The sequence below is a fragment of the Daktulosphaira vitifoliae genome, unplaced genomic scaffold (genome assembly GCF_025091365.1).
Source record: "Daktulosphaira vitifoliae isolate Bord-2020 unplaced genomic scaffold, ASM2509136v1 Scaffold_1, whole genome shotgun sequence".
NCBI lineage: Eukaryota > Metazoa > Arthropoda > Insecta > Hemiptera > Phylloxeridae > Daktulosphaira > Daktulosphaira vitifoliae.
This window is the reverse complement of record NW_026099572.1, coordinates 8901285-8929276: the sequence shown is the minus strand read 5'-3', so window position 1 is coordinate 8929276 and position 27992 is coordinate 8901285. Positions and strand designations below refer to the sequence as shown.

General features: G+C 26.7%; 2 protein-coding genes across 7 annotated transcripts in view; one reads left to right on the top strand and one right to left on the bottom strand.

The window, feature by feature from the left end:
• Positions 1–10253, top strand: part of LOC126910238 (probable serine/threonine-protein kinase cdc7) — a 38406-nt gene extending 28153 nt beyond the window's left edge. The window contains exons 4-7 of the mRNA XM_050692611.1: positions 3887–4067; positions 4130–4248; positions 5542–8327; positions 8411–10253. Of these exons, the coding sequence (XP_050548568.1) occupies positions 3887–4067; positions 4130–4248; positions 5542–8327; positions 8411–8834 (3510 nt within the window). The 3' untranslated portion in view covers positions 8835–10253. The remainder of the gene's footprint in view (positions 1–3886; positions 4068–4129; positions 4249–5541; positions 8328–8410) is intronic.
• An 8875-nt stretch (positions 10254–19128) lies between these two features.
• Positions 19129–27713, bottom strand: LOC126910285 (collagen alpha-2(I) chain-like). Of its 6 annotated transcripts, none has more exons than XM_050692717.1 (6): positions 27460–27713; positions 24977–25022; positions 23039–23070; positions 22306–22966; positions 20112–21656; positions 19129–20072 (listed from the first exon to the last, which is right to left on the bottom strand). In XM_050692717.1, the coding sequence occupies exons 2-6, from the start codon at positions 25002–25004 to the stop codon at positions 19381–19383; spliced, it is 2958 nt and encodes a 985-aa protein (XP_050548674.1). In that variant the 5' UTR covers positions 25005–25022; positions 27460–27713; the 3' UTR covers positions 19129–19380. The 6 variants fall into 6 exon arrangements, with proteins under 6 accessions (XP_050548674.1, XP_050548676.1, XP_050548675.1 ...); XM_050692719.1 differs by having other exon boundaries at positions 20151–21656; XM_050692718.1 differs by having other exon boundaries at positions 19129–21167; positions 21246–21656.
• Positions 27714–27992: the final 279 nt, after the last annotated feature.

Below are 27992 nucleotides of genomic sequence, written 5' to 3'. Positions count from 1 at the left end.
AAATAATATTTTTTAATAAACCCTTTTTCATTCGACATACTTTATCTTAATCGAGATATTAATAAGGAACCAGCAGATCAAGTAGCTTTTGGAATAAAACACCAATTTTTTTAAAATTAAACACTATCTAAAGATTTGCATCGAAGCGTTTATTTTTGATAGTGATTTTAATCACTATCAGATATCATTATACTTGATCCAACTATGCCACGTCACCTCTGTGCCGCGACCCCCCTGTGCTGGGTTTTTTTTTTTATGTTTCAGTATTGTAAAACTGTGATTAATAATTTTTAATAAATTTCTTAAACGAAATAGTGTTAAGGATATTCAGTTTTTTTTTTTTAGTTTTTTTACTATATATTTAATGTTGATACTCAATTATTATTAATCGCAAGTATTTTAATCAAACAAAGTCATTCTTTCTTTAAATGTTCTGCCTAGTTTTTCAAAATATTCTTTTCCTATAAAGCGATTTTTAATGGCATTTAATACTAAATTCGGCTCTTCAGTAGAGGAAACTTTTAATGTATGTTCACTTATATAAGGTAATAAATTACTATCCATTTCATAACCTTCTTTTGTAACCATATAACTTATCTTTATACATACGTATTATATAGATTTTAATGAAGTATTTTATACAATTAAACATTTTATGTACTTGCGAATAACTTATATAGTGCCGTTAAAAGTATACACGAGTAAATGAACACCTGAATCAAGAACATTAATACCATGAGCTCAAAAATGTATTTTATTATATTATAACTAATAAAAATAATAAATTACATATTAAAAAATAAGAAGTACTATTTTTTTTTTTTTAATTAAAAACAAACATAATTTTACTATATTATTTAAATAAAATTTAAGCAAGTAAAAAAAAATATTATTTTAAATATTCTAAAAACATAGTAAATTTTTATCAACATTTTTTTAGTAATGAATATTTTTACTAAAATATTTAGATATAATTTAATGATTTTTGTATTTAATTTTTGCGATATTTTATTTAAAACATGAAATAATGTTAAGTTACTTAATATTATTTGTAAAATTTAAAATTAGTAATTTCATGAAAAAATTACACATATTGAGTAGAAAGAAATCAGACCTTTTATAAATAATCTCAATTACTCAACAATATTTAAAAACAAATAAAACCTTTCTTTAACTTATTATTTATGTTTTAGTGATTGGAGGTGGCAGCGGATGTTATTAATTTTATCACTAGTCATTTCTCAGCCACACTCTTCCTCCCGTTTAGATATAAAAATGTCAATAACTTTCGAAATACTGATCCAAAAATTTTCATCGACTAGTTATTTTTTTAATTAAATCATTATCTATTAAATAAACTAGTTTATTATGTATTTGAAATAATTAAGTGAAGAAAAATCAATATTATGTTTATTTTTTGATAATTTAAGTGAGTTTTGTGAAACAAACTAACCTGTAAAAATTTTAATTTTCAATTATGATATTTTGGTAGTACTCTATTATATTGAAAAATTGTTTACCAAAACAATAGTATATATATATACAAGAATGGTAACCTCCCACACCTCTTCCGAACCCTTCTAACTTACATAATAAATTTCCAAAATTCTTTTAAATTTAAATAGATTTTACTGAGCAAAAAATGTTTAATTTAAAATTGATGTAAATAATTTAGAACTTTTTGAGACATCAAAGAAATTATAATTTATCCTATAGAACATAGCAGATTTTAACGAAATATTTTTTACGAATTTTGAATATAACCCGTGACTTTTATTTTAAAATATGTTATTATTTGAATTTTTACAGCCAAGTATTTTAACATGGAAGTTAAATTTGTTAAAATTAGTTTTCATAAAAAATGTTGTATTGTCCCATTTTATGATTGTAAGTTTCAAATCAATGTCCGATTGGAAAGATATCAATATAAGGTATAATGTATAATTTTTCATAAAACCAAATGCGAAACGTTATCAACAATTTTTGAATAGCTCTCATTTGTCATTTCGGTAGTCTCTCATCAAGTAATAATAAATTTCTCAGAACGTACAAAAACAGCATATTTACAACCGGTACAGGAAGAAAGGTTATTAATAAAATATAAAATGAGAGGTGCTTGGACAACAATGGAACATCTCGCGCCCGTTTTTCATAGTAATATTATTAAAATAACGATGACCAACATCATCTAATTTCCGAATATTGTTACGTAATGCTAAATAAGAAAATATTAAGTTAGTTTGAGAACTATTTCCAGAGATCTATTACGTTTAATGTTGACTTTTAGTCTAATTATTATTAAGACAATAAGATTGAAGAAAACGAATAGTTCTTATATTCATCGACTCTACTCTGTTTCACAATAACTATGAAATAGGCAAACAAAGTCACGTTAATTTTAAATTATTAAACTTACATTTATTCAAACTAATTTTATTTAACTTTTATATTTTTATAAATAAAAGCTTAGTTAAAAAAAATTCCCTTCATAAGAAATTAAATATAAGATCGTTTAATGTATAAATAGTCTATTTAAATAATGGATTATTAAAATATATTTTTACGTCTAATCATTTTCTTTTTGTTAAGAAAAATAAAATTTTTTGTTTAAAAAACGCTTAAAATTGATTTATATAAAACAAATTTGATGTAGAGATATCGATATGCACGAAAAATAAGGCAATAACTCTCTTATACTCACTTTTCAGAATATCGAAAATAAAAATTATTCTCTGTTTACACACTATATGCTTATCAATTTTCTTAGTAGTTTAATTCCGATTCGATCCAAATTGTCGGAATTTAGATGAAAGTTATTAGTAAAACCAAAATTCAAAAACCTCATAATCTGAAAATGAATATTTTTTAGTTACTTTATTTGTTGCGCATAGCGATATATAGTTTTGACGCCAAAACGACAATATAGTTTCAATTTATAAATTAATTATTTGGTTCAAAAAAAAAAAAATGGAATGATATTATAATTTCACATTAATGGTAAATTCACATTATTAAATGTGGATTAAAATCTGTTTTTGAAATACTTGTTGAACATGCTAATTATCAAATAGATCAAAATAAACTTTATTTTCTATAACACTAATGAAGATTAAAAGACCCAATAATAACAATTGTTTATTGAATTTAAGTATAAACTAAAGCGGGTAGTAAATATCTAAAAGCATCTTTAATCGTGCTTATGTCTAGTATTTTTATTATATGCACTAGTAATGTTGTATTAACTCCTAACAAACTCAGTTCCCAGCAAACGTTCTTTTTTACCTTCTCTTAGACATGCTAAAGAAATATTGGTTTGTCGTGACTAAGAAACTATTTCATGGCACGAAATTTTCCCAAAACGATGGAAGTAGTGGAGTGTCGATGTAAACATGATGATTAACTTTTTCTTTCCGTAGTAAATTGTACTTTATAAATTTATTTATCATATACAAAAGCTACACACTTTTACTCGAATATCTTAATATATATAACTTCATATAACAAAAGTAGATCACTGTTGCTAATATTATTTAAAAATATAAAAATAATATTAATTTAAAACTAGAAATTTAAAAAATATTTTGGGATTAGTATTACCATGTTCGGTAAAATTGTAATATTAAAAGAGTCATCCAACGGGGGCATTGGGACAGAAAGCTTTGGGTCCACTATACCATATCCAGAGACTGCATTGCAGGCTATTTATCTGTAACAATAACAAGAAAGACAACGATTACGACTATAACACATGCGTTTAGCGTATCCAAAATATGTATCCGCAATTTTCATGGCTTTTCGAGTTAAATTTTTTTTATATCTATTAGTTTTACATAAATTAATACATTAATATTTTTAATATAATTTTAATATTAAATATATTTTATAGTTGGGATCATCAATACTTACCATAAATGATTTGCCACAAGTAGCAGAAATTTTAAATGCAGCTACATACTTAGAAGATTTTGACGACATTGAAAAAAATTATGATGGGTCACGAAAAAGTCTCAAGCGTTTACCTAGAAAACTTCAAACTTCATCTATTACTGACCAACAGGCATACCAAGGTAAAAAAAGGATATTTTAACACAAAAATTTTACTTCAAATAAACATTTCTTAAAATTACAGGTGTAATGGGTAGACCCGGAGTTGATTTTCCTATTCTATCCTCTATTCCAACAACTGAATTTAGTTGCAAAAAAGTTAAGAAACCCGGCTATTATGCTGACTTAGAAACAAATTGTCAGGTGAAAAAAATTATTGTTTAAATATATTATTACATATCAAAATAATTGAAAATAAAATACATAAATTCCTTAAAACTTTTGTAAAGAATTTTAGAAACTTTAATAAGTAAGTAACATACTTAAACTCAATCACCAATAGTAAATTAATTATTCTTGTTTAGTTAAAAAAATGGGTGGGTTATACATAAATTTCAGAAAACAATTTGATGTTAATTATGAATAAATGGTCTACAAGGAATTTTCATCGGAGTCTGCTCTGATAAAATCTGAAATTAAATTTTTTCCAACGCTTCTAATTATTGATATAATTTCTAATTAATTAAAAACTATTGGGTATAAATTTACGGAATATAGCTCTAAATGTTTTATTTATCTTATCTATTTAAATACCAAAAGTTACATAGAAAAGATTAGTATTTAAATTAAAATGATTTATTACGATATAAATACAAAAAAAAAAAAGTGATTCCAACGAAGTTTTGGACTTTTTCATAAATTTACTGCTAATAGTAATTATAAAAGTTCCTGATCACATATTAAATCTAAACTTGCAAGGTAAGATAAAATAGTGTTTAAAAATTGACTTTAAATGACCACAGAAATAAGATAAAAATGACATATTGATTTGAAATTTTGTACGTATTATTTTTAACATATTAAAAATCTATAACTTGAAAAAATTATTTTTTTTTTTTATTCTATTTTTTCATGTGTAAATATCAAATTTTTTAAGTTTTGAACATACCGTATTTAAAGAGAAATGGTCCTATTTTAAAAAAGTATGTCGGATGAAAAGAGTAAACAAAGTATTAAAAAAAATAACAATGGTATTGATCTATACATTTCCTAAAAAAAAATAGCAATTTAAAGTTGCAAATGTTATACAAAAAGTTTTTTACAATTTCTTTGCAAAAGACGCCATTTTCATTCCCTGTGGACAGGTTAAGGGTTAATTTTAATAAAGATTTGTAGCAAAATAAAATAAAATAATTTTTATTAGTTAACTTTTAAAAAAGTTATGGTAGTTCTATGAAAAAAAGTAAAGAAAATGTTGAAATTTACTGATTTTGAAAATAGTAAATTTTTGGGAGATTTTCACCATTTATAATAACGAAAGAAATTTTATTTATTTTTGAGGGCAATTTCTTCAACTAGATATAATTTGTGATCTTTTGTCTATCGTTAAAAATAATTGGTACTGTGAGAGCTCAAAAATGTAGCGAGAAACACACAAAAATAAACATATAGTAAATTCAAATTTCCTTAAAAATTAATTTAATATGGTTTTTACAGGTATTTCATATATGTGACAATGGAAGAAAAGTGTCATTTTTATGTCCCAATGGCACTATATTCCGACAATCACATTTGATTTGTGATTGGTGGTTCCGAGTAGATTGCGAGCGATCTGTAGAACTGTATGAAGAAAGTGCTGAACAATTAGCATTTGATCAGAGAGCTGTAAAAGATCGCTCAGAAGTTTTGAATAAATCAACACTGAAAGTTCAATCTACAAAGTCAATTAATTCATTTACCCCAACTCAAAGCTCACCAATAAGAAGTTCAACATTATTTAACTCGGAAAGTAATTTACCAAATAGTGCTAAATATTATGGTGAATCAACAAAAGATGAAAATCAAGTGCCAGCGGAATCTGGTTCAATTGTTGGTGATAATAATTATCAAACATCCTTTAATAATTTATATTCACAACCAAAATTTCCATTAAGAAATTGGTTTAGTAATGCAAATATCCAAACTAACAATTACCAAGTCCAGTCTTCCGCTAATAGTCAACCATTCAATAAATTGAATCAATATAACTCTCTTAATTCAAATAATTACCAATTTACATCAATTCAACCAACTTGGAATCAAAATTCTAATAATAATTACCAAACTATTAATTACCAATCTCAATCAACTAGTACACCATCAAGTTGGAACCAAAAATTTAACAGTGAATATCCCGTATTAAATTATCAAAAACTATCTACAACAACATCCCAACCTAATTGGAATCAAGGAAATAACAATGACTACCAAAAGTTATCTACCACTACACAACCAAGTTGGAACAAAGGTTTTAGTAATAACTTTGCATCAAGTAATTACCAAACTCAACCAACAACTGTTCAAACATTTTGGAATCAAAATACCAATAATAACTATCAATACAATCTGCAACAAATCCCACAAACTACACCAAATCCATCCGGGGTAATAAGCTCCAATAATAATTTCCAAACAATAAATGATTATAACCAACTATCTACAACAACCCTAAAACCAATTGTAAATACAGGAAGTACTAATTATCAGTTACCTTATAACTCTTATCCGTCTTCAACTCAAGTAATTTTAAATCAAGGAAATTTCCAATCTAGTAATCAATATCAATCAACTACTACACCATCACAAGGAACTTGGAATCAAGATTCTAGTAGCACTCACCTTAATAATAATTATCAACCATCAACATTGCCTATATCTCAAGGAAACTGGGAACAAGGTGTTACTAATGCACAATCAAGTCAATATCAACCATCTTCGACCATTCAATCTGAAAGAAATCAAGAAACGAGTACAGTCCAAACTACATATCTAACTGATTCATATCCAAAAACCACTTTATCATCATCAGATGAACCAAAAACTTTATTACCCCAAGAATATCAACAACCCGCAGAATCATCATCATTTCTTAAAAATCAAAACACAGATCAAAGTCTATTTTCACCTCAAAATTATTTCACGCAAACAAATCCCTCTGTAACTACAGATTATCCAACAACTTTTCAATATGAATCAACTGTAGGAACTACTATTTATAATTACAGAACTATGTATAATTCAACAGGGTCACTGGCTAGAGAAACGTTAGCCCCTATTGTTGTTAATTCTTTCACCACATTGACAGATAATAATTTAAATAGTAATGAAGACAAGCATAATGTTTATCCACAGGTAAGAAATACTGAACAAGAGCAGACTTCACTGGCATCATATAATAATGATGACAAAGACTCTGTACAATCAACAACAATAGGAAATGAAGCACAATCCACCATTTATGCTGATCATACCACAAAAACATTTGTTAACGAGCCAGAAAAAACTAATAGTGATGAAACTATTGAAGAAGCGACCACATCTGTAGATAATTTACAATTACCAGTAGTATTAACTCAAAACACAAAAGAAGCTTACGATAAGTTATTTCAAAATAAAACCAAGGAAGAATCCGTTGACGTAAAACTTGGTTTAAATGCTACATTAAATAATATGCCTGATGCTACTAAATCAGTAAACAACTTTGCTCAAAACTTAGTTCTTAATCGATCATCAGCTGAGCTTAGAGAGTTAGCTGCTGTATTCACACGTGCCCTTACAGCATATTTAGATGATCCTGAAAACTTTCGTAAAATTCTTTCCGAAGTACGACCAACTGAACCACCCAGTGTAAAGCCAAACACTATCGAAGATCAAGAAGTATTGGATTTTTCAGACGACTCCAAGAACCTTAGAAGTAAAAAACCTGAAATTACAACAGCATCTAGTTCTATAAGTTTTCCCATCAGCCCTTCATCAACACCATTGAATTTAGCAGCAGAAGTCAACGGAATAACTCAAGATCATACGACATTAGCCGATCTCTCTACTATTGTACCACAATATACAACATCTCCATTAGTGGATATTATATCAAGTCATACAGATTCATCTGCAACAGGTGGAGTTCAAGATTATGCACCTCTTGCTGATAGCGAGCAACTACAAACTGCAGGCAGTCAATCTTTCTTTACAAGCCGTGACAATACCATTGTTGGAGTGGCAAAACCACTTAGTTCAGTTGTCAACTCGTTAGCATGGACAGTTCCACCTAATTTAGATTCTTCTGATCAAGACATTCGTTTCAATACACAGCAACCTGTTTACTTCACAACACCTCCATTTGAAACAGAAACACCTGAACTTATGGAAAAAGCCAAAGATATGTTTAATTATTTAAATGATACAGAAGCAGGAATATTAATTAATGTCATGAAGACTGCACAAACAAACGACACAATAAAACGGTATTGAAACTTTCCTCTATTTTTTTAATTATTTTAAAAATATATTTTTTTTAAAAACCAAGTTTATTTGTTTTATTTTTCAGATTGGTATTATTGCTGGTTAATGATCCAAATAAAGATAACGATCCAGAACAAACAAGACATAATATTATTGATGCTTTATTAGAAAATAAAAGCACAGAATCGTATTATTTCACAACAACGCCTCTTCCTGAAACTTCTTATCCTACTCCATCTTTATCATCGTCAATTCCATTTGGTCAAAGACTTGAACAAGATGGAAGTCCTGTTCAAAATGGTCATGACAGAAAAGCAAGAAAAGGGACAAGAAGACGAGTTGTGTATAGAAATAAAGTAACTAGTAGTACTACATCTGCTAAAACTCCAGAAGCAGAAACATCTTGGCAAGGTGCCAATGATATTGGTTCAGGGCTGAGTGAGGAATCTGATGCTAGAGCAGTTGAACTACTAAAATCTTTGTATTCTATTGCATCCAATGAGCCATAGATTTAACTAAAGTTTGGCTGATTATATGTCATATAACAATTAGCCGAACAAATGCCTTTGTTTAATGAATTATTATTATTAGTATTAATACTATGTACAGAATTATTCATATAAGGAAAACCAAAAATATAATAATTTTAGCTTAAATTTTTACGGAGGAATTTGGCCAAGTTTATTCAAATTTTAAATATTGAAGATACATAATTGAAATCTGTCGCATTCTAATAGATTAAAGATTTTGAATGATTCTTATTTAAACATTTTTTTTTTTCAAGATTCAAATATATTCAAAAATACCATTACTTGATCAACAATTGATATGGAATATCTTATTTATAAAAAAATCCAATAGAAATACAATAATAACATAATGTTAGCTATTACTTTTTTTAAAAAAAGATTGAATTTCTAAAATGAATAAATGTTTGCAAGCCCTCGATTAACTTTTTAATCAAACGCGTAATGACTTAATAATAATGAATGATAATATAAAACATTTACAAATTTTTAACACTTAAACAAAATAATTTTAAAACGCTCAATTTAACTTATTAAATACTTTAAGCTAGGAAATAATACTTCAAAATTTGGAAAATAAACATAAAAAATGAAAAATATATAAGCTTTAATTATTTTTATACTAAATAATATTTTTAATTTTACTTTTAAATTATTGATAATCAATACAAAAAAATCATACTAAAATATTTAAGTAATAATCGAATTCGTCCGTAAAATTTAATTTGAAATTTATATATTACTATTGTAAATATATTTCTAATTGGACATAACGTGTGTGAATTATTAATATATTCACCAGAGTTGTTTAAATAGTTACCTTAAAACGTAAGTCAAATAGAAGTCTAAATAAATGTAATGATTATCTATATTTTTTCATATATTAAAATAATTTCAATAGTTATTTACTTAACATATTTATAACCCTATATTTGATCAAATATTTACAATAATTACTCTACGCCATGTAAGTTTAGTAAGCTATTTATAATTTTTTCAAAAATTATTAAAAATATTATAAACTCAATTTATCTATTAACATATTTAACTTTTTTGTCTCTAGTCCTCGGCAAAAAGGTGTATTAATATTTTAGTTTTACGTTAATTGTATTTAAATTTTGCTCACGATATATCAAAAGTAGATTAACGACTAATGTATAAATTATATATTGTACAGAAAACTTTGTATAAATTAATTACTCGAATAATTTTAATCCTTATTATATATTATTATAAATTAAAAATTTTATAAAATTATGATTAAATTTACAAAAAAAGTCCTCATTATACTCGTATGAAGTTCACCTTATTTTTTAAAATAACCATATTATTAGACAATAAATTTTAATTATTTAAAATATGTTATTTATATTCATTGTAAAATTGGTTAATTTACAGAATTTATAATTNTATAATTCAATTAAATATTTTAAATTATTTTACATTTTACAAAATCCTAAATATTTACTATATTTCAAAAAATGTCAACGTCATCAGTAATTTATTTAAATAATATATGTTTCGAAACAATTTAAATACAATCAAACTTCCTTGGAAAGTTTTTTATTTTATACTACTCAAAAAAACGGAAATATTATTTTTTAATATTTAAAGTTAATAATATTGTATTCGTAAACATTTATCAAAAGTTAATCACATAAAAGTTTTAGTTGCAGATATTTCGGTTTCTTAAATTATATATATTAAATTAAAGCTTGTCATGTACTTCAATATGAAAAAAAAAATTCGAAATTTAATTTTGTCTTCATGGTCAAAATGGCTACCGTTTTCAAAAATATACTATTTTTGTATTAAAATTATCGATGTTATATTTTTAACTTTATACTGACGTAACTTAAAAATTAATAAAAGAAAAAGAAAAACATTAAAAAACGTTTATTGTTGAGTGAATTAAAGTGAGAGTTAAAATGAGAGTTACTTTTGATTCGGAATTTGATTCAAGGGTTAAAAAATGACAATATAAATATTCTTATAGATTTAAAAATCTTACCTGATAATTTTTCTTCAGTTGTTATAATAACTTCAGTGATAATATTAATAAAATGATAAATAAAGCAACACAAATTCAAGTTTAAGTGTACAAATCAAGCACGTAAGAACTTCCTTTGACAATGATAATCGCCATAACCGTGTAACGATATCTAGAGCATGAAATAAACATGCATAAATAAGGGTTTGCTCTGCCTTTTTATAATATATATTTACCCCCGAAAATCTTCATTGTTTAATTCTTACAGTATAACTGTCTATAGATAAATAAGCATAAAATACAGAGATATTAATATAAATACAGATAAATAGAATATAAATAATTTTGACATTTATACATAACATTAACATAGTTTTTTACCAATAAGACCAGGATTAATACAATGCATTTAATTATTAAAAATAAAGTAACAAATATGACAAATAATTTATGGATTTCCTCTCGGAAGGAACGATTTCTAAAAGTGACTACTAATCAATTTATGATAGAATCGTGTGTATTATAATATAACTAAACAGTGTGTGTTTGTTAAATGTTTATTTAAATTATTTGTTAGAAATGGATCATGTCCCCTTCTAAGAGTATAATGTATAAATATCCCATGTTATGGTAGTGACGAGTATATTACGACAATATTTCTATAACTTATTATAAAAAATTATGGATCAATTAATTTTTTTATTTATAATACTTTATATGTATAATCTTTTATCCGACATACTTTTTTTTTAAATGGGACCATTTTTCTTTATAAACACAAATAGAAAATTCAACCTTTTTGAACTTATTTTTTGAAAATGTTCAGGAAATACTGACACTTTTATATATATTTCTTAAATTAAAGCTTATATAATATACTTTAAAATGTGAAAAAAAAATTTGAACTTTAGATTGTGTTTATGGTAGAAATGGTTACAGTATTCATAAATATGATATGATTTTGTGTTATAATTCTCAGTTTTGTATTTTATTTTATTTTAAAATACTTTACAAGGGGAATCACTGATTTTCATAAATATTATATAAATCTGTTTGGCATAGCATATAATGTTAAACTTATTTAAATATTTTGGTTCTTTTAAGTTGAGAAAAATAACTTTGAAATCGAATTAACTTAAAATTGTCATTTTTATCATGTTTACCATTTTTATGTGAGGTACAGTTGCCCAGTCGGTAACACTTGTGTCTTTCACACTTTATACGAAGTTCGAACCTGCCTGTAAAAATGAATTTCTTGCATTTTTTTAAATTCTTTGTGAGTTAGAAAAAACTTTTTTATTCATTTGATTTTTATCTCATTTTGATTAAATGACTTCAATGAAAATCAAAGACCCATCACTGTAGTCTCCTCTCGCGAGAAAAACTTTCTTATTAATAATAAAATTTTTTACTATTTGTTTTTTTTGTGGCTGTCTTTTATTTTTTTAATTTATATTACTATAACTTTTTAAAAATGTATAGATCAATACAATTTTTTTTTTTTTATTCATAATAATAACTTGAATTTTCTATATCCTTAAACTATGTACTCACAAAACTTAATTTTAGATCTTATGGCATTTTGGTGAGTTTATTATTTTTTTACTTGGATGTTATTTGTAAATACACTTTCTTTTTTATTATAATATGTAAAATTTTTATGAAGTCGATCATTTCTTATATGTATATACATTTGCTGGCATTTTATAGCGTAAATAAAGCTGAGAAATTAATTTAAAATGAAGTGTGAACTAAGAACAGCCGAGAAAAAAAATTTTATATTAAATTTGATGGTATTTTCAAAGACAATAATGGATCCCCGACGCTGTTATTATTTCTTTATTAGTCAATTGCTTTATCAAATAAAAATCAAATAGATGTTATTTATACAGATTTCTCCAAAGCGTTTGATACAGTTAACATTATTCTGTATAATAAATTTAAGGCGTATGGAGTATATGACCCTATTTTATCATAGTTATTTCCTTATTTTACTAACTGTATCCAATTTGTTAAATACAACAATTATGTATCTAAGACTTAAAATTATAACAGGTTGGGTTGAATTTATCCTTTCTTCATTAAATTTTGATTTACTTAGTTAGAGAAGAATTAAATTAGATCTTTACTTTTTGTACAATATTCTTATGAATAAAATTGATTGTCCTAAATTTTTACGAAAACTAAAATTTCATATTCCTACCTGTAATACATGATTAAAAAAAACTTTTTATACATCAAATCAGTAATCAGATTATGTATTTAATGCTTCATCAAATCATTTAAAGCGTTATTATAATTAAATAAATATTGATCTTTGCGTTTTTCATTTTATTATTTTGAACATTTTTTTTCTAATATTGTATGGATAACTTATTATTTACTGTTCAGAATTTTCATGTTTTATTATTATATCTATGTAGTAATTAATTTATTGATGTTTGTTATATTTAATATCTGATTATGTCAAATTACAATCGGTTAAATTAACATTGTATTTACATTGGGTTTCTATCCGTTAAATAATTTATTTACCAATCGTAAGTTATTTTTACGCGCTCGGTATACTTTTAGATTTCCTTTTCTTATTTGTTTTCTTTATAAAAATACGCCTTTTCTATACCTAACAGAACTAGTTAAAATTAGTTTGTAAATATACGTTGAAGTCACCAAACCCAACTTTAAATAACTAAATATTCATTTAATGATATAAATTTAATGTAAACTTTTCTTACTGGTATAACCGTTCATCGCTCAAATTTAATATTAATCGCAATGTTTACCACAAAACAAAATAATTATCTTAAATTAATATCATAGCATAATCACTAATGAAATTAATACAATGTATGTACTTGTTCAGTTTAAGATAAATATCTGTATCATAAATGTAAACACTGTAAATTAATCTACAAAGACAATGTATTAAGTAACAGTATCCCTAAGAAAAATCAAATGTACCATAACCAATGTAACATATTATCCCTGCTTATAATTTTCGTTTCAATAAAGATGAGAGCCCTGGTAGTCAATTCTTACATTTTGGTGACATATATAGATCATAGATTTCATATAAAAAGCCGTAAAAAACTATAAAATTGAGACATTCCACTTCTCAAGCCAAGAGTCAAATGAAGGAATAGACCACCAGTCTCTCAAATATTCAGAAAGAAAAACTTGTCAGTATTATTCATTTCAATTCCGAAAATATTATAAAGTAGGTGATACATTTTTATTCCAATAATTTGGAATTATTTAATCCGAGATACAAAAATGACAAAACAATAATAATTAATTTATCTTTACACATACTAAATTTATAACTGGTTTGTCAGGAGAATTATTAAATGCGTTCGAAGTGCTTGACCAAAGATCGTACCTACGCATTTTCTTATTATGTTTCATAGTTGCCGACCTAAGCTCGTGCCTTTGAAACGTGAGACTATTCAAATGATTCACCAAAGTTAATAAATTTGATACACACATTAAATCTCAATATTTATCATAACCCTTTTATCAAATTGTATTGTCATTCTCTAAAACCCTCGGACTCCACAACCCCAATAGTATTAAGTAAACTGAATTATAGTAACCAAAAGTAAGATGATTAATTTTATTCAAGTGCTCAAAAATTCAAATTAATTAATCAACACACCCAATTTTATTTATTATAATATTATCACATCAAAACTATACTTTTGGCTTACTATACTGGATAGCTAGTCTTAATGAGACTAGAGCTGAATGTCTTAGTTATAAAGAAAATCACGTCGGCGGACAAAGTTAAAGGTTACAATTTTCTTAGTTTAATATATATTGCAATTTTACACTTAATTTTGTTTCTCCATCAATTTCATCTATCTATTTAAAGTAATTTTTAGGTTCATCCCTTGTATCTGATAGGGGTATGAACTTTATATTTTTAAATGGTAACCTTTAAAAGTTGTTATCAACTAGTCATTTTCTTAATTAAATATTTTTTATTTTATAAGCTAGTTAAATATATATATTGTCATGTAAAAATATAAAGTTGAGATCCTTATAAGGTATAAGGGATGGAGCTAAAAATTACTTTAAACAGATAAATGGAAATACATATTTATTTAATAAAAATAAAATGTTCAAAACATTTATTATTTTAAGATAAACTAAGTGCCTAGCAATAACCCGTTTAAGTTAGTCCATAAAGCCTCAAAATTATACAATAAATTAGTAAAATTCACTTTTAGGTCTCATTAAAAAAAATATATCGCTATATCTTTATATATAATTAATAATAAAAATTATAAAAATCTTAAATAACATACAAAATTAAAGCTCAATATTTTTTCTTATTAAAATAGTTTATTTAAATAAATCTTAATTAAATTTATAGCATGTTTTTATGCGATTTATTTTATAAATAAAAAATTCTAATAATACCTAGTAACAGACATTACGTTTTAACAATACAAAGACAGCTCGATTATAATACAATTTTAATTAATAATATTTAAATATAATGCACGAAAAAAAAGAATATTTTTACTTTTTGTTATATTTTTATAAGTACTTGATATTAATAATTTATTTACAAAAATTTATAATTTTCTTAAACCAACAGCTGGCATGCAAAATTAGAGTTCGTATTGTTTATAAAAATAAATTATTTGAACAATACTTTATTAAATTTATAGTTTATGCTTTACGTAATCTATTTTTGAAATTAAAAATCCTACTTAAGTATTCCAAAAAAATACTTAAATAAACTTTTTCAAAAAAATATACTGATATCGTATACATTATTAACTAATTTATACATTAACAGTTAAAAATGTTTTTTAAAAAATACACTGTGTTGCTTTATTTGTTATGTGTTGTGGAGACAATATTATGTTACGGATTAATATTCGGGAATAAAGTTGATAAACCATTAGAAATAGCTTTAAAACTAGACACAGGATTCGATTATCCTAGTTATGATGAACTTTGCAATTTGTCAATTTTAGATTTCAAAAATAAAATCTTGGCTGGAGAACAATATCTAGAAAATATTGAATTAACGAATAAAACGACCATAATATGCCATGACCTTTATTGTGGTAATATATTTAATTATCTTCAATATTTATCTCTTTTTTTTTTTTTCATTACAATTCCACCTAGTTCTAGATACGATATAAACAGAATTATTTTAAATGAATCGATTACAAAACAATTTTTAGTTACAATGATAAAGTTTAATTTTAATGATAAACAAACCATTTTTTGGATGATACATTTATATAATAAGTATATTCAATTATTTGGTAATGAAATATATCAATATCACCAATTTATTAAACCTACTCTCGCAATCGTTTACGAATCAATAAGATATATAAGTACACAAATATGTCGAAAAAATAATAAATATGAAGTATATAATATTCCTTTACATATTTCGGGAAAATATATAACTCTCGTGAACTTAATAAATATTATGAATCGGAGAAAAGAAATCAACAAAATTCTACTAGAAAATGAAGAAGAACTAGAAAATATGTTCTCACTCAGAAGTATTTACCTGTGTGACATAATTGAAAACAAAGAATTATTGAAAACTGTTCTAATGGATTTTGGTGAACAAAGTGAAGATACTTTTAAAGCTATCTACAATGAAATATATGAGGCATATACAACGGCAAAGAATTATTTTTGGTTCAATGTATGGATAAAACAAATTGGAATTTACCAAAAAAAATTGTTAAACATTTTTAAAACCGTTTTAATGCATTTAATGAGAAAAAGTTTAATGTACAGTTCATTAATGTTAAAATATAAAAATGTAAGATATGCAATGAGTAGTCTAAATCAAATGTATTATTTAGTTAAGAATACTATTGTATTATTTGATGGTCACGAATATCATGATGTTCAAAAAGTATTCAAATCTTTTGAAGAATTACCGACATTCACTGAAAATTTTAGCCTATATTATATTGTTATTATTCCAAAAATTGAAAGCATAATAAATCAAATAAAATCAAACTCTTTTAATCTTATTTTAGATAATTTAATTAGTGATCCAGGCTACGAATCGACTATCCATGATAGAACTGAAATATATATTTCACAAATTGAGTTAAGTGTTGATATTAAAAATTCTATTGAACATTTAATGACATTCACGGATTTTAATGATATGAATATGAATTTAGTAAGAATATATTTATTTATAAAGTTATTTGATAAATCGTTCAAAAAGTTTGATTTTAAAACTATTTTATCATATTCAATATTTACTGATAATTTCCAAATATTCAGTGACTACAGTGATAATAACGGAGAAAATTATGTGAGATTAGTAGAATTATGAAAAATATTTTATTAATTGAGTTAAAGCAAATATTAATCAATTATTTTCAATTAAATTAATATATTTCCAAACAATACTAAAATTATTTTTAATTTTATTTGAGTTTACTTTAGATTATTTTTTGTAAGGTAGTTTTGTTTGATGAATCATTTAATTTATATTTATTTGTTCAATTAATAATAATATTATTTTTTTACTATCGTTGAAGTAAATGTCAATAAATATTTTAATTATGAAAAATTTTTATAAATTATTCTATTTTAATGACAAACCTAATCTAATTTTAAATGTTTATTCAATATTATATTCTTATTGTGAGTGTTTCCTATTGAGAAGATAGTCTTAAGTTTTATGTCAGTCTTTTAACGAACATCTTCTCTGCAGACATAGCTTAACGTATACTCATAGTTTATTAGAACCTTTAGAACATTAAATTTTAAATGTTTTTTCAAATACATTTGAGCAAATAGCACCTGAATCCAAACGATCACGATAGTTACAATTATATATAGTAATCGGTTTATAATAAATTGATATATTAAATTAATCTACTGATTATCATATTTGATGCTAAAGCTAAGTTTATTAGCCTTTCTCTATTTTCGTTAAATGTTTCGTGTAAGCTTTCTTTTTCAATATTTCGTTTAAGAATAGGTTCCTTTCCAATTTTAGCATTTATGTCTATCCATTATTTTTACTATCGTTATTTATGAGTGTACTATAGATTCTTTATAGATTTTCATAGAATTCACTTTTGTTGTGTCATCCTAGTCTTCAGTAAGACCATAACAGTTAATTAGTATTAGTCATAAACCATCTACATTGTATTTTTAAGTACCAAATTGTATCATTGATGTATTCAAATCTATTTTCATGTTTGGTTCATCAACTGTAGAAAACTGTATATTTCCTGTCTGTAGGAAACTTCATTTTGATGGTGAACACAGACACATACATTATGTTTGCCCGAAGATCCAGCTAATACACTATATAGGTTGAAGTGTACAAAATTTAAATCTACCAATTTTCATGTATGAATTCACTCATTTAAATTTTATATATAATTAATTTAAATTGAAAAGTAAAAACCTTTCTTGATATTGCTCAATTGAACCATTTATATTAATATCAACATAATCTTTTTTACCAGGTAAAAGTTATTACGCTCCATATATAAGAAAAAAAAGTTCCATTTTAGTACTATAACATATTCCCCTCGATATGGGCATTACTGCTAATTAATCTGTGATTGCACGATAGGTCTGCAACGTCTGCGACTCTTAACTAACAACGATAACAAACATTTATTTCTATTTAATAGTATATTTAAATATAACCTGACTGGATCTCTAGAGATGTTGTGGTATCCAAGTTAGGTGAGCGACAGCGGCGAGCGTACACAATCCGATTGTAATAAAATAAATCTAATAATTAAATTAATAGTAAAATGTAATATTGTCGGAATTAGGTTGTAGTAAATAAAGTATAATCTGTAATAAAAAATGAGTAGCCGCGAGCGTGGTAAAATGTCGACTGCCTGTCGTTATACATTTCTTTAATGAAGAAGAATATCATCGGTTTTGTTTACACCCGCGCGTGCCGCATATTTGTAGTAGGTTGTAGGTACGTTTGTGCTGATCAGGTACTAGTGTGGTATTGAAATGTTAATGTTGGTGAAGGACGAATAATGTGTACGTTACAGGTCCTACTACAACTATTTCATTTATTTCACAAATCAATGGTAATTTTTATGTTTTCTTAGACATGTTTACTTAAAAAGTAAAAAAACTTTTTAGTATTGGCCTGAAAGTATCTGACGCGCTAAAAAAATTAAAAGTTTCGAAACTTAAGTCTAATATTTGAAATTGTAAAAATATCACTAAATGTCAAATTTCATTAAGAACTACGCCATTAATTAATATGTTTTACTATTAAAATGAAAATTATTTATTTATTACACAATATGTTAGGTACAATGTAAGAATAAGTTTTATATACAATTATTTTATAAATGATATACTTGAAAGTACATATTTATAAAAATTACTTTCAATAACACTGGTAATTTTTACAAAATAAATGACTTGGGGTAACTAGAATAGTACTATGTTAAATTTTAGAAAAATACAAATAAATAAATCTAAATTATTCTAATCAATGAAGTTGATTATTCAACTTATGGCAATTTTGAGCTTAAAACATTACTTTCTATATGGTGGTAAATATTCTCTATCTGGTACTGGAGGGTTATTGAAATTATTTACAAATTGAGCATCCGATAGGGATGTTCCGGGTAACGTCGAAGATGTGGGTAACGAACTAGGAGGTCCATAAGATGATCCTGTTTCTGAACTACCATATGATCCTTGTGAACTTGGTCTATCATTACTTGAACCAACGCCAGATGATTGAGAGCCTGGATAGCTGGTAGGACGTTGACCTTTATACACAGAATTATTTTGTAAAGGATTTTTAAGCCCAGACTGTCCGGGATAATTAGCAGTTGGTCCAACAGAACCTGATTGTCCTGGATAGTTAGCTGATGATCCTGAGGGTCCATATGAACTGGATTGTCCTGGATAGTTAGAAGATGAACCAGAGGATCCATACGAACCGGATTGTCCTGGATAATTAGCTGATATTCCAGATTGTCCTGGATAGTTAGCTGATGGTCCGAATGAACCCGATTGTCCTGGATAGTTAGCAGTAGGACTCACAGAACCAGATTGACCTGGATAGCTAACAGATGGTCCGGATAGTCCAGTTGGGCCATAAGATCCAGGTGCAACTGGACTGTTAGCAGTTGATCCTATTGTCCCGGATTGTCCAGGATAATTAGCAGTTGGTCCTATAGGACCGGATTGTCCAGGATAATTTGCAGTTGGTCCTATTGGTCCGGATTGTCCAGGGTAATTTGCAGTTGGTCCTATAGGACCGGATTGTCCAGGGTAATTTGCAGTTGGTCCTATAGGACCGGATTGTCCAGGATAATTTGCAGTTGGTCCTATTGGACCGGATTGTCCAGGGTAATTTGCAGTTGGTCCTATTGGACCGGATTGTCCAGGATAATTTGCAGTTGGTCCTATTGGACCGGATTGTCCAGGGTAATTTGCAGTTGGTCCTATTGGACCGGATTGTCCAGGATAGTTGGCAGTTGGTCCCACTGAACCAATTTGACCAGGGAAACCGGCAAAAGGACCAACTGGACCAAATTGACTTGGAAAATTAGCAACAGGTCCAACTGGACCATTTTGACCACCATAGTTTACGGCAGGACCAGTTGGTCCAACAATTACAGGGAAATTTGTTTGTGGACCTTGAGCACCTGCTTGTCCAGGGAAATTAGTCTGTCCTGAAGTACCAGTTTGTCCAGGAGAACCAACTTTAGAATAATCATAAATATTAGCATTTAAACCATATAAACTTTCAGCCGTTGAGCAATCAAATTGATTCCACCAAACACACACAAAATGTTGTTGGTGAAATATTGTTCCATTTGGACATAAAAAGTCGTATTTGATATTATTTGAACAAATATGAAATACTTGGCATCTTGTTTCTGTATCTGCATAGTAACCAGGTAATTTTTGATTACAAGTAAATGATGTTTTTGGTATTTGAGATAAGATTGGATAATCTATATCAGGCTCCCCAGGAATTGCAGAAAAATCACCACCTTCGAATGATCCATCATCACCATCACCGGATTGTGCAATTCCTGATCCAAAACTTGGTCCTTGACCTCCAGAATTACCTCCAAAGAAACTACTTAAGCCTTGTCCACCAGCATTTCCTCCACCGACACTGCTGGGCCCTAAACTGCCAGAACTTCCTCCAAAGAAACTGCTTGGTCCTTGTCCACCAGCATTTCCACTACCAACACTGCTTGGCCCTTGTCCTCCGGAACTACCACCATAAAAACTACTTGGTCCTTGTCCACCAGCATTTCCTCCACCGACACTGCTGGGCCCTAAACTGCCAGAACTTCCTCCAAAGAAACTACTTGGGCCTTGTCCACCAGTACTACCACTTCCAACACTACTTGGTCCTAGACCACCAGAACTACCTCCGAAGAAACTACTTGGTCCTTGTCCACCAGCATTTCCTCCACCGACACTGCTGGGCCCTAAACTGCCAGAACTTCCTCCAAAGAAACTGCTTGGTCCTTGTCCACCAGCATTTCCACTTCCGACGCTACTAGGCCCTTGTCCTCCTGAACTTCCACTATAAGAACTGCTTGGCCCTTGTCCTTCAGAACTGCCACCATAAAAATTATTCGGGCTGTGTCCATCACCAATTCCACCATCAACACTACTAGGTCCTTGACTACCAGTATTTGTTCCACCAACGCTAAAAGGTCCTTGTCCTATAGAGTTTCCACCATAATAATTATTTAATCCTTGCGTACCAGCGTTTCCATTACCAGCGCCATTAAAACCTGGATTACTGCCTTGATTTTGATTACCACCGTAGTTTCCTTAAAGAAATTGAACATTTAGGGAAATAGAATTTAACATAAACATATTTACATATACAGAATGGAACAGATCTAACTGAAAACTCCTGTAAGTTTTGGTACATTAACATTTTTTTTTAAGATTTTATTTTATTTTTATAAAATTTGACTACATTTTAACTTATTATTATTAATATTTTCTATTTTTTAAAGAAATAAATTCTTATTTTTATTCAAACGTTGAATTGATACATTTTTTTAAAGTTGTTGAAATTTCAATTATTTTACCTTTTTTTATAGTATTAGTCAGTGTTATTAAGAAAATAATATAGTTGCTGCTATAATTTTCTTAATAACACAGACCTAATACTATAGGAAAAATATAAAAAATCTAATTTTAACGAACTTCAAAGAACTAACAGCTGAATTGAAATAAGAGTTTGTTGTATCAACATTTTTATTTAAAACTAATCAATAAAATTTATCCCCAAATAAATTTTATTTAAAAAATTATTTTTTTATACAATAGAATAAATAACGATAAATTTTAAATATAGTCTATGTGTGTAAAAATGAAAATAATGTTAGTATATCAAGTTATAAGATTTGTCAGTTAGATCTGTAAATATTTTAAACTTCAATTATGATAACATCAAAATTTTATCTTTACCTGGAGCATTACCAATACCCAATCCATTTGACCCAGTAGTACCTCCTATAGAATTTCCTTGTCCATACAAACTGTTACTTCCATAATTAGGTGCGTTTCCATTTCCACTGCCAGTTGTTCCATGACCACCATTATTTCCATAACTACTTGGTACATTTCCAGTGCCAAATAAATTTTGTCCTTGTCCACCAAAACTACTAGGTTTGATTCCAACGTCTGAACTAGATGGTGCATTACCAAAAGTAGGTGAACCAGAGTCTCCATATCCGTTACCATTTTGAGGAACTCCTAAACTGCCTTGACCAGATAGACCATAGTTTGGTTTCAATATACTGCCACCATTATTTCCATAACCAGATGAACCTGAGCCAGATGGTCGCTGCCCAGTCGAACTTGGGAAATTCGCTGTGGTAAAATCTTGTTGTGATATTGTAGATGGATATGAATTTTGTCCATAACCACTTGTGTAACTCGGTGATCCGGTAGGTCCTGTAATACCAAACTGATCTGACTGAGTAGGAAATGACCCAACAGTACTAGGAAAAGAAGATGGATAACTTGCGCTAGTTGGTTTTGATGATGGCGTAGAACCATAAGGCCGTGATGAACTTGGACTATTTAAAGGATTAGCAGGTTTATCATAACTATAACCACTTTGTGCCTGTTCAAAATATTATGTATTACAAACAATCAAATTTCAAAATTAAAAAAATGATTTCTAGAATTTACTTACAATGGAGCAATGACAAAATGCAAAAACTGCACCTGAAAATTGTTTAAATAATATCTAAGTAACATTAATTAAATATTTTATGTGAAAACTCAAGGTAATATAATATAGATGAATGTTTCATTATTTAATTTTGAAAAATAAAATCAAGCCTACAATTTAATCTAAAACATTCTAAATAGTAGTAAGTATATCAAATTTGTATTACAAATTAAAATATTTGTAGAAATAATAAATAAATAATATCACTACTTTTTAATACCACTAATTTCTTTTACTTTTTAATTCCTTAACTAGTTTATGAAGTAAATATTTTTATCAAATAAGTATTTTGAAAATAGTCTTAACTCGTTTAAAAAAATTAATTTCTTCTTACCAACAAATTTATAATTAAGGTAATACATTTTCAAAATTTATTGTAATAATTCAATGAATTGCTTAATTTTAATGTTGATATATAAACTTTCAACGTGTAGATGCCAAATAACAGTGTTTAGTTTTAATATGATTAATAATAATATTATTTCCAATATCTGTGACTTATCCGATCATAATAAAAATAAATTAATTAAGATATTTACATTTTTTATGAATTACTTTCAAAACCATTTATTTTATTATTTTCAATCAAACCCTTACTCAAAGTATCGAAACACTTTGATACTACTATTAATTAATGTAGTTAATCAATATAAATTATGTATTAATAATTGTAGTTTGCATTATCAAAGAAAATCTCTCATCACTAAAAATTATACATAAAAGTGCTAATTACAATAGATAATAATTGTAAAATTAAATTTATAAATGGATTCGTCTTATAATTTAAACTTATTTAATGGCTGTAAAAAACAAATAATTATTCAAAATTTATCCTTTATTACTATTATTAATATTAAATTAAATCATTCAATACCATTTTATTTTTTATTTTTGATAAAATTAAATTGTAGCAAAGTAGTCAAATATTTTAATAACAAAATATGAATTAGAAAAAATATTGCAATTGTTTATGTCAACTAAATGAAGGACTTAATATATCAAGTTTTATATTATATTTTATGTTTAAATTAAATTTTAATTAATAAAAACTCGGTTTATACATCATATTCTTTTCAGGAAAATAATAAAAAAAATCGTCGTTCTTACATAAAAAATATTTTTAAAAAACTTATGAAGTCAAAAATTCTTTAAATTATATAATTTTTATTAATTTTTAATTATTAATCAATACAGTCGTAAGGATAGAGAAACAAGTAAATTAACAACATAAATAAATTTAAAAATTAAACCATTTAGTATATATTAACAGAGGAGGTACTTGTTTCTTTCAAATACTTACGTTATAGCACTTTATTTGGTCTAGATGATGTTTTATTCGGTAAATTATACATGAAAAATATGTAACCGATGGATAATCCATCTATTAACTGATGAATATATTACAATTAAGAACATTTCTACAGAATATATGTTACAGTGTTGATTGTGAGAGTTTAATATATACAAAAAAAAATATTTAGTAACATAACATACTTTTACCCCTTTAACCAAGAACATCAAACACGATACTCAGCGAAAATTAGCGATAACGTCATTGAAAACTCTATAAGATATTTTTTGAACTACATTACGAATATTATTATAACTCATTTAAACGTATTTTTGTTAATTAATAATTTTTATTATATTGTGTTAGGCAAAATTTGGTTTGTTATTTTTCAATAAATGTCTCACTACCAATCTCAAACATCTATAACAGACACACCCAACATCTATAACAGACACTACCTAATGAACCATATTATGTGCTATCGATATCAATTCATAAAATAATAATAAATAATTTTTAAACCTTCCAGTCGTGACTGGACAAAAGTTGTTTTCAAATCATTTTTTATTCACACTACACAAATGGTCAGTATTATAACATTCACTTACATAATAAATGCAAATAAGATGTCTTCATGATGCCCGTCTTCGCTGCCTGCAAAAATCAAAAAATAAATTTGTTCAATTTATAATAGATGAAGAATTTATAGCTTTATAATAAAGCTTATATAAAGCTTTAAAATAAAGTAAAACACTAATGTTTCATATAAAATCAAATAATTTTCAGAATTTCCCATAAACTATACTTAATCAGTGCAGAAATTACATATTAATGTTTGGTTTCGACTTCTATGTCATTTTGATCACGGCAGACTATCGCTAGTAATTAAATAAAATTAATACGGTGAAAAAAATCATTGGAATCGAATTAGACCTTTTGGACAGTCAACACGGTATATGACTAACGCGATAATTTATTCGTTTAAATAATAATAATAAATAATAATAACTTTAATGTAATTGTTCCGCTGGAAAATTCAGTGACCCCGACATCGTAAGTTCAGGAGCAAGACGCATACAAGGTCTATGATTGCTATCTAAAACGGAAAACTCTTAAACAATTTTCACCTTCACCTAACAGTAATTATTGTTACTATCGAATTTTTAATGAGATTCTACGCCTGAACTGATTATATGTCTATGAAAAACTCTGAACCCTTTTCAAATGTCTATTACAGGACGAGAAAACGTTATAATTATAGTGTTTAATAAGAAAAATGTTGTCAAAATGTAATCAAAAAACAAAAAACCAAAAATACCAGTTATTGATAAACGTAAAATATTGATAAACATAATACAACTTAATACGTAAATCAATTCATATTAAAACAAAAATAAATTCTTTCCAACGTTGTATGAAAAAAATGTATGTAAGAAAAAAGTAGTAATTTGCGCATATTAAAACTGTTAATAGTAGTAAATTATGTTTCGAACCCTTTTAACGATAAAACAAAAATTTAATAACATAGAAACGTTAAACGAGAAAAATTGAATAACGTTTTAATATTAAAATCGTTAAACATAAAAAATTTGTACAGCATTTAAATGCTGAATAACGTTAAACATTAAGTTTAACGCTATAATACATTTAAAAATTAAACGAAACATTTTTTTTAACCTTAACACTAGTCTATCATTGAACACCATAACAATGTTGTACATTCACAAATATTTAAAATCATTAGCTACGATTTTTTATATGTGAAAATTTATTTTTTCACCAAAGTAATGTTTTCACTATCGATTGCAATTATCGTTATGAACAACTGGTCTTAACAAAAAAATCATAATAATAAACGATAAAATGTTTTACAATCACGCAACGTTTCCTCTTCGCGGTCATTGTTAAAGTAATAAATTGTAGTAATATTTTCTCACACTTATTTGAGACGACGCTCTAGTTCAGATGTGCCTACCCAATACTTCATTGGTGCGAATATCATTGTATTCTCAAAGAAATGTAAATACACACGTTAAGATAGCCATGATAAGTTTTGCAATTGATTAACGTAGGATAATTACTACACCTGCCTTGCAATAGTGTTTATTTAAAATTTTTTCTAATTACAGTGGGAATATGTATAGACTATAAGCATGGAGACCAAACCCATATATATAAAAATTTCAAAATCAGCAATGTATGCACACTTATCATCTGGTAAACTCATCAAAAAATCCATATTTTATTATAAACTTAAAACATTTTTTGTAAAAATACATGTATATATTTGAACAATGTTATCATAATATATTTTTTGATTAACACTAGATAATTAAGCATTGAATGCATTTTGAAACTCGAACCTCAAAAAATAAATTTTATTTGGAAATTTTCAACGTATACAGATAACAAGTTTTTATTTTAAGTACTAAATCTAAATAGTCTATAATATCATAATAATCAGGCGAAGACTTAGCGATTTACACATAAATAGATAACCCTTTTTTTTTTTGTTCAAAATACAGAAAATTATAAACTATTAAAAAAATTTTTTTGTTCTATTATAATATGGACGTCCATATTTCTAAATCCGGCTTTAGTAATAATTATCCCTATTTAATTTAAAATATATTTATTAACATAAATTTTATGCTATAATTCCTTAAGTTATGTAAAAGGTTAGTCATCATCTTATTGAACTATTTAAAAATGTACAAAAAATTTTAATTTGTTATAATCTAAATACATACGTAATTTATTCAAAAAAATATGTGTTAGATTTCTAATAGCCCATCGACCAAAAAAAGATAAAGTAAAATAAAATGTTAAAGACAAAATCAAAATTTAATCATCAAAAGAAAAAAGTAATTATTCTGTCAATTTTCAAATACTGTGAATGTCTTAGAAATTAATCGATCCGTAAGATTAGAAAGATGTATTTTTGCAAAGTTTATCATGAAAATATTTTAAATAATATTACAAACGCTAAAATAAATAAATAATTGAAAGTAGCGATATATTGTAATTTTTTTAACTTGAATATAAACGCAGGATTAAGATTTACGATAAAAAAAAAAATGTGTTATTTCACCTTTTATATTGCAGCGATCGCTCGGATCAAATTTGTATGGTGTTGGTCACAAAAAAAACACACACAATCACACGCGACTAAATATAAACAAGAGAAAATGTAACTATAAAAACGCACTATAGAAAACCGTAGTCCGCTTATAGTCTGATGTTTTGATATTTTTATTCGTCGAACAAGATGAAATGAAGATGAAGGCACACGCTGTACCGTTTGTGTCCCTCGTGGAACGATGATCGGATGACAGTGAATGTGTTATTTCGGGTGTTACACACTATTTATAGTCAACCGGTAAAAGTTTTTCGCGAGTCTGTGGGGTTAGAAAAACGGTCTCGAGTGGTGGGGCCAAGACGAACCCCAATCCGTTCGTTGCGGAGGAGATACTTTCACGCCAGCGCACGCAACTTAGAGGTCGTCTCGTCAATTGTTCCGCTCACCCCGTTCATTATAATATGCTCCCACTGGTATGTAGATCTTGATCTCCATTTTTTAGCGATTAATGCTGCGACGCGACCGTTGTTAAAATTTAAACTCAC

Bases quoted from the DNA above. Each gene is read 5' to 3' on its own strand.
- LOC126910285 (XM_050692716.1), bottom strand. From the start codon at position 25,004: ATGAAGACATCTTATTTGCATTTATTAT. The intron at 22,967-23,038 runs GTAAGTAAATTC...TATTTTGAACAG, and splicing joins CATTTTGTCATTGCTCCATT to GCACAAAGTGGTTATAGTTA. The intron at 21,657-22,305 runs GTAAAGATAAAA...AATTTCTTTAAG, and splicing joins GGGTATTGGTAATGCTCCAG to GAAACTACGGTGGTAATCAA.